The sequence below is a fragment of the Drosophila miranda genome, chromosome 3, assembly GCF_003369915.1.
Source record: "Drosophila miranda strain MSH22 chromosome 3, D.miranda_PacBio2.1, whole genome shotgun sequence".
Lineage (NCBI taxonomy): Eukaryota > Metazoa > Arthropoda > Insecta > Diptera > Drosophilidae > Drosophila > Drosophila miranda.
This window is the reverse complement of record NC_046676.1, coordinates 20819675-20827531: the sequence shown is the minus strand read 5'-3', so window position 1 is coordinate 20827531 and position 7857 is coordinate 20819675. Positions and strand designations below refer to the sequence as shown.

General features: G+C 44.3%; 2 protein-coding genes and 1 long non-coding RNA gene across 3 annotated transcripts; all 3 read left to right on the top strand.

Moving 5' to 3' along the window:
- The first annotated feature begins 3177 nt into the window (after nucleotides 1–3177).
- Nucleotides 3178–4636, top strand: LOC108160991 (ejaculatory bulb-specific protein 1). Its single transcript, XM_017295297.2, has 2 exons — nucleotides 3178–3281; nucleotides 3340–4636. Exons 1-2 carry the CDS (start codon nucleotides 3267–3269, stop codon nucleotides 4438–4440), a joined length of 1116 nt encoding a protein of 371 aa, XP_017150786.1. The 5' UTR covers nucleotides 3178–3266; the 3' UTR covers nucleotides 4441–4636.
- A 750-nt stretch (nucleotides 4637–5386) lies between these two features.
- Nucleotides 5387–5919, top strand: LOC108158342 (glycine-rich protein 23-like). The gene is made up of 2 exons (XM_017290580.2): nucleotides 5387–5459; nucleotides 5522–5919. The coding sequence occupies exons 1-2, from the start codon at nucleotides 5445–5447 to the stop codon at nucleotides 5810–5812; spliced, it is 306 nt and encodes a 101-aa protein (XP_017146069.1). The 5' UTR covers nucleotides 5387–5444; the 3' UTR covers nucleotides 5813–5919.
- A 1016-nt stretch (nucleotides 5920–6935) lies between these two features.
- LOC117188512 lies at nucleotides 6936–7430 on the top strand. The gene is made up of 2 exons (XR_004472613.1): nucleotides 6936–7046; nucleotides 7111–7430. It is a non-coding gene; the product is annotated as an uncharacterized LOC117188512 (long non-coding RNA).
- Nucleotides 7431–7857: the final 427 nt, after the last annotated feature.

Genomic DNA, 7857 nt, shown 5'->3' with positions numbered 1-7857 from the left:
GATAGGAGTGCTGCACCCAGCTCCCAGCAAGACCCAAATAAATCAAAATTCAATTCCAACAACTTTAAAGAGTCCAAACAAAAAGGCAATAAGCAAAGTTCAGAAGCCATTTATTGATTTTATTATACGAATGCGAAACTTTTGTCAACTTCGAAGGACCTACGAGCAGAGCAGCCTTGCCCAGAGGCATGACAATTCAAAAGATGTGTGGGAAATAGTTCTTGACTTCTAATTTGATTTCGGAAATAGTTTGGCCAGCATCACATGACAAACCCTTGAGGGTTTAAGGGGCCGAGTGTATCCCCGTTCTGTTGGCTCAGATTTTGTTGCAATACCCTTTGTACAGTGAGGATTTTTAGGTCCTAGTTCGGCCTGAATTTAGCCAGGTCTGGGCTGTTTAAGCGGCAGTACATAAATAATTAAACCCCCATAAAATAACGAATTTGAGTTCCACAATTAGTTGCAAAGCACCTTACTTTATCTTTATATAACAATTATGGACGATAAAAGTATAATTACTAACAATTCCTCTCATTAAACTTGAACTTTTATGGGCAGCACGCAATGTTGATCCATGCAGGCATAAATAAATAGAAAACACAGGGAATTTCACACGAATATTCATAAATTAATCAAAAATATTGTTTGCTGACAAAGAGAGGAGAGTCCCCCAGCCCGTGCAGCCCTACAATACGAATACGACTGAGAGGAGGGAGGCAAAAGGTCGCCGCCCACACGCGACAATTGACCCTTTTGTTAATTAAATTTCAGAGACAATGGAAGGACATTTCGTGTGTGTGTGGCACCACGATGATATGCAAACAAGCAAACAAATTGGTAAGAAGCAGGGGCCACTGTTTGCCCAGCTAATACGAAATGTATCGCCTGCCCCGATATCCATCGCAGGGCCCTCCATATAAATATACACAATAAACGATGGTGTGGCTGGTGGTCAAAGACACAACGTCCCATAAATTTACGGCTGAAACTAACAAAAAAAAAAGGGTTGACGTTGACAGAGACTCGGCGGGCAGCGACACCCTCCCCAGCCTTTCAGCTTTCAGCTACCATTGATATCCAGATACTTAGATAGATAGAGCAGAGGGATATGGATGGCCTGCATATGATGTTTATCCTGGCGTCTATTAGCCCACATAAATTATTAACGCGCATTCGGAAGGAATATGCATGTAGTTTATTAGCACTTGAGGGCCCGAACCCGGACTCGGACTCGTCCTCGTCCTCGTCCTCGAACTCTTGCGTGTGCCCTTTTGATGTCCTTTGCATGTCTGCTCCTCTCGCCAAATGTACCCGTTTCTCTATTTGTATTAATTTACATACGACACGCAGTCTCGCACTTTGGCCAGCGTCTGAGGATGTCATTCGGTCTAATGGCCCGACATTTATGATATATGCGTGCGGCCAAATGTTGGGCCGCTTTCAATTAGTTTAGGATACGTTTTATGTAAATGGTGTGTCTGAGTGCCTTGGGCCGTCTAGCAAATTGATTTTAAATAATGTTTTCCTAGATTATTACCTTCTTATAGGGTTCTTCAGGAGTACAAAAGGTAATTATAGTCCCACTCCAAGACCCATATGCCCATACACTCGTCCTGTAGGGATGCACAGTTCCAGCAAGGAAATTTAACTATGTCAATCAGCATAAATTAAAGTCGATAAAAGTCTGAAGCAAGCACAAATAATATTATTAGATAAATGATATCAAGACTTCTTTAGATGCGGCCGGCAAACGAAACCCCAAGGACCAAAATCAAATCAACGGCCAGCGCGGGGAGCGAACAGGCGGACGCCGTCGCCAACAGGAAAACTGAGAAGGACATCGCCAACGCCAACGCCAACGCCATCAACGAGGGCCGGACAACGCCCGAAGCTCCCACTGCCAGAGTCTTGTCAATAATTCAACTTATCACCGGCGGATATTAGAATGGAAAGCCCAAAGGACAACACATCCGGACCCCCTCAAGCGGCGCGTCAATAAAAACACATTCGAATGTTGCAGTTTGAAATTTCGTCCTGGTGCCTGGTGCCTGCTGCCTGCTGCCCGGTGTCCTGGTCTTATGGAAAGGTGTTGACGCTTATCAAAGCCAAGTGGGCCAGTATCTTGAGCGCTAAGTGAAGCTCACGCACTTCACCTTCAAACTTTTTTGTCACTTCTTTGAATTTGGAGTTGGCATCTTGACGTTCCGTGTCCCGTGTCTCGTGTCCACCCCCGAAATCTTATTCAAAATGGAAATCCTTTAAAAAAGCCAACAAGAAACTCACCCTGTCTGGGTGAAGCGAACCTTCTATTTACATTCGTTTACTTCGATCTGTGTTTCAGCTTTTCCTCTCTTTGGCTGTTGTGTGCTTTGGAGCATCCTTTAAAGTGCCAAGGTGCCGGTTTGTAAATATTTTCCTTGAACAAACTTGACATTTTGGTGGGGCCAGAGCACCACTGTGGTTTGGAGTGTGCGCGCCACATTAAAGATAACTCCAAAACTTACCAAATCAATAAAAATTCAGTCATTGACTATCATGTCCTTACATGCACGAGTATTTTAGCAGCAATTCACCAGCAATTTGCAGGTTCGAAAAGTCTGGCAGGACTAGCAGTAAACACCAAATGGATGGCAATAAAAAATATATGAAATATATATTATGCTTCACTTATTATTTAGGAGCATTTTATATTGCTGGAGCGGTTGACGGTGACTCCTCCAGTGCTTCCCCGATTAATGGCCGTGCCAGTCAAAGGCCGTTAATTTTCAAACTGGGACCATCAATATTCGGAAAATAACAATGAAAATATCTGAAAGACTTTAAAAAGTGCTCTTTTGAGGTGGCTGCACTAAGGGCTCAAGGATCCACCCTCGACTCCGTGAATAGTCCGAAAGTTCAGGCACAGTTTTTATCTGTAATATTTTGGGGAGGGCTGCAAACACTTTCATCTTTGTGTTTGTATAAGTCTCCATCCATGAGTACTGCCATATTTTTGGGTACTCTCAGCTCTCAGCCTTTCTTTTTCTGCTCCAACACTGGGCCCGCGCTGAATAGCTGTTCAATAGTTCAAATAATTCGCTGCAGCTATAAAAACGACACCTCCAACGGTTTCTGAACTCTAAAGTCTAGTGTGCATAATCACAGTTCTAATCTATATTCTAATTACCCCGTGGTACGACTATAAAAACTACACCTCCGAATTCGGAAAATATCAGTCTTGTGTCTCGTTGGTCTATCATCGAGTCTCCGGAGTCTCCAGTTCTGCCATGGCTCGACAATTGGTAGGATATTCTGCAAGATAGTTGCCCATATAATGCCTGGTAAACTGGTTACTTGCAGATACTCATCGTGCTGCTGGCCCTGCTCCGTGGGAGCTCCAATGCCATTATTACCGAGCTAGCCCGCCAGGGCGAAAGTGCAGTTCAGAGCCTGGCGAACCTTCACTTGGCCCCGTTGCGCTATCTTGACGTACTTTTCGGCACCAACCATGGGATATTGCCATTTTCAAGGGGCATTCAGTTGTCCAAAACTGCTACCATCGGCTCTCAGACCGGCGACTATCGTCCGTACAGTAAGATCTCCGCTGGCGTGGGTCAGGGAAGTGATTTGATAACCATTATCAAGAACCCACGCTCCCCGTATAGCTACGGAATTCCGGGGTATGATTATCCCACATACCTCAAGCCCTTCTATAGAAAGGGCGTCCGTGTTGGAGCCGGTGGGGTTCTTATTGGACCCAATGGACTGCCTCTCGCACCCAACGGCCTGCCGATTGGAACTGATGGGCTACCTATTTCACCTTTCGGTCCCAACGGTCTCCCCTACGGGCCTTTGGGTCCAAACGGTTATCCTTATCTACCTTTCGGTCCCACCCCGATTCCCCATATAGTGCCGGTTCCAGTCATTGCCGGTAATAGCATTAGGAGTCCCAGGGGTGCCCTTACTGTGGACAGAACTATCGGCATTAACACTCCCTTCGGTGGAGGTAGTATTAATCTGGACACATCTGTCGGGCTCAATAGGATCCATGGGCCAGGGGTGCAGGTGACTGCAGGTGGTGGAGCCGGTGTTAGTAGTGGTGGCGGTTGGTTTGGGAACGGGGGTGTCCTTGGAACAGGACTCTTCGGCGCTAAGGGACTCTTAGGCACCGGAGTCTTAAGCAGTAAAAGCTTGAGCCTGGGATTCCTCAACCCATTCGGACTACCATTGCCAAGCTTTATAATAAACCCATTCGGAAACATATTTGGGTCCCTGGGCAATTTGTTTGGCTTCGGTGGAGGAGTGCAAGCCAACGTAGGGTCACAGATTGTAAAGGCCCCAAGATCACATCCACTGCTTCCAGGCGTTGAAGGAAGTATCACTGTCGATGTCGGCGGCTCGCTGGCCCCCCCAACGGGACTACTCGGAATGATCCACCCCCTGCTGAATATATTCGGGTAGAGGATTCATCCCGCACTCACACCCACAACGAACACTGGATTGGATATTGCAATGAAAACGGCTCCGATGGTTTAACGCTTAGGATTAATCTTTTAGTATTAAGAAACGACAAGTGTATGGGTTGAATTAGCATTTGTCTTGGCCAAGCTTTGTAATTGTAATACCCAATAATAAAATTAAGCAGCATTCCAAATCCAACCTGATTATTTCTCAGCATCGACCATCGACCATCGGTCTATCGGTTTCTATTTCAGCTACAAAATGATTCATTTACTCCTGAAATTGTCCTATTTGAAATATCAAATGGGATGGGATGGGAGAATACCACAGAGAAGCAGTATAGACCGTCAATGGAATATCAGTGAAAATCCGATCCTTAGGGAACAAGTTTCTGGTACTTTTGACTCTCAAAGAAGGCCGGTAACTTTCGTCAAACAAATTGTTGCCTTGAAGAGGCTTGGACAACAAAACACTTGCAAACTTTAGACACATCTGTCAGAGTAAGTGTCATATGTCGGATTTCTAATCGAATTAAATGGTCCACTCCAATGCTAGGTATACGATATGCTGGTGTATGCTATAGCTACCAGAAAGGGCGCCAACTACCAGGCTATTGAGTTCGTATTTGGCATAGCAGAAAGAAGGCCGTATTGGTAGATAAAACTTCATTGGACTTCAAACTTTTCACACCAATCCACATTAGTAAAGGTCTAAAAAAGACATCTTAATTATTCTTTCGATTAAATATATATATACTATATGTATATACTATATACTAATATACTATAGCAGTCAAAAGGTTTATGGAAATTGTTGGAAAGCTCTACACGACGTTTTTAAGTGTGAAATGCTACCAGTCGTAACCTTTTCTCCTAAAAGGTTTACGATTCCCATCATGCATTATGCATGCAATATGCATTTGAGTGCATTGCACGAGTTATTTGGTATATAAACGCCCGCCGGAGTCTCAGTTGTGGAATTATTTTCGAAGTAAAATTTCAAAAATGAGAGGTCTGCTGGTAAGTTGAGAGCCCCATATATACTTTATGTGCATATATCCAGCTTTAAATATTCTTCCCAGGTGCTGGTCCTAACGTTGGCTCTGATGACTGGCAGTGCCCTTGGCTCTCTAGCATTTTGGCAGGCTTTGCTGGGAGGAGGATCCAGCGCTGGAGCTGGAGCCAGGGCTTCTGCGATCAGTGGATCTAGCGGATTTGGCGGAAGCTTAGGTGGTGGCTTAGGGGGCTTAGGTGGGGGCTTAGGTGGTAGCTTAGGGGGTGGCATAGGTGGTTTGAACGGTGGTTTGAACGGTGGTTTATCCTATGGTGTTCCCCAAAAATCGTTTCAGGTGGGGCTTGGCTACTCACATTAATTCCTCAAATTTGTCGCCAGAATCTCCAGCAGTTCCTGCAGTTTCCAAATAAAATGTATTTGTGTATGAATATTGAAATATAATAATTACTCAATTCAAACTGTAAATGGTTAACTATTTAATAATGAAGGTGGAGGCCAATAATGTTTTCACTGGTGGGATTCACTGATATGGCCGCTAAAACCCCGAGCGAGGCACAAATTCTGGTGCCTCGCCGGATGCCAGTCAGGGTACATATGATTTTCAGCATTTTGACCCATTTTCACCCGATTGTAGATCGAATCTTGCATCGTCAAAGGAAGCTACTGAGAAACTTTCTACATTCTATACTCCTCTTGCAAGTCAGAAGAGTTATGTGTAGAAATATGCTGACTGGTCTGGTTATAGGGTTTCAAACATCTGATTCAAGCTTTATCGAAAGTAAGTGGTAGAGTTCATCCATAAAAAACCCTTTCCAATTGTAGTAAAGTCTTACCCTGAGCTTCTATACCATATTTATACCCGATACTTAGAATGCGTATAGGGGTATTTTATATTTGTGGTGAAAGTGGATGTGTGTCACACCCAGAAGGGAGCGTTTCCGACCCCATCAAGTATATAATTTCTTGATCAGCATCAATAGACGAGTCGGTTGAGGCATGTTGTTCGACGGCTAGTCCTCAGAGACTTTAAGAGCTAGAGTAACGAAATTTTGTATTCAGACTACTGTGATGTCACACTGAATCAAGTTTGTTTCAAAATTTTGTTACGCTCTTTTCCGCCCCCACAAATGGCGAAAATCTGTGGCATCCACATATTTAAAGATACAAGAAAACCAAAAAACGCAGAATCATAGAGATTAACCATATCTAGCAGATTTCTGAATCTGGATCAGATCGTATTATGATTATAGCCAGAAGGAACAAATCAATTTTCAACGGCTACGTCTCTCTCTCTCTCTCTCTCTCTCTCACACACACTCTTCGTCGTGCAATGTGTGCGGCATCTGGCGGGTAAAAATTCGCTCACAACATGCCCCCTCATTTTAAGTGTGAAATGTTAATATTAACATCGTAACGAATCAACTTTTCTTGAATTTACGACTCACATTATCATATTTTCACTATGCATTTAAATCGGAATTATAGGATTTCGTTTCTATATAAACGCTAGCCGAGTTCCCTCTGGTTATCAGTCCCGGAGCTGTCTAGCAAGAAGACTCTCCCGTAAAGTTTCTAGAATGATGCGTCCGTTGGTAAGAACACATCTCCAAATACGCTTTAACCTGCAATATACCCACCTCTAAATATTTCTTCCAGGTGCTGGTCCTGACATTGGCTTTGCTGACTGGCAGTGCCCTTGGCTCCCTTGCATTTTGGCAGGCATTGCTGGGAGGAGGTGCAGCTGCAGGTTCTGCATCCGCTGCGAATGCGGTATCGAATTCCTATACCCTAAACACTCCCGCTTTAGTCGTTGGCGGTCCCCGAAAACAATTTTCGCTTGGGATTGGGGGGGGCTATAAATAATTTTCATGATCTGGTCGCGAGAATCTGCAGCAGTGCCCTGGCACTGTGTTTTGTCATATTAATTGGATTCTGTATGGATATTTAAATATAATAACTACTGATAAACTATTGTATAATGGAGGTTCTTTGATTGGGGGTGGTGCCAAGGATGCTGAGGATGTAAGCCCTTTTCTGGGCCAATGTATTCATTACGAGCTCCACACCAGAGCCACCAAGGAGAAGGGATTGTGGATGCCAGCATGAATGCGTAATGACGGAGTCCTCTTTCCATGATAACAAATGACAAAGAGTAAAAATTGACACATAAAATTTAAGATGCCCGTTGGTGGCCATTTTCATTTCGGGCCACATAAACCGCCAACACGCGCCATCCACGGCTGCATCCTTTCGCATTCCCCCCGCAACACTCATTGCTCTCTCCCCCGGTTTCTAGGTATTGTCACCCTCACCCTCACCCTCATCCTCAGCCTCTCTGTGCTTTGTTCTCCCACTTCGTTAGTTATGTAAATGACTTTGTTTAGTCCTTCCATTGTTGTCCCA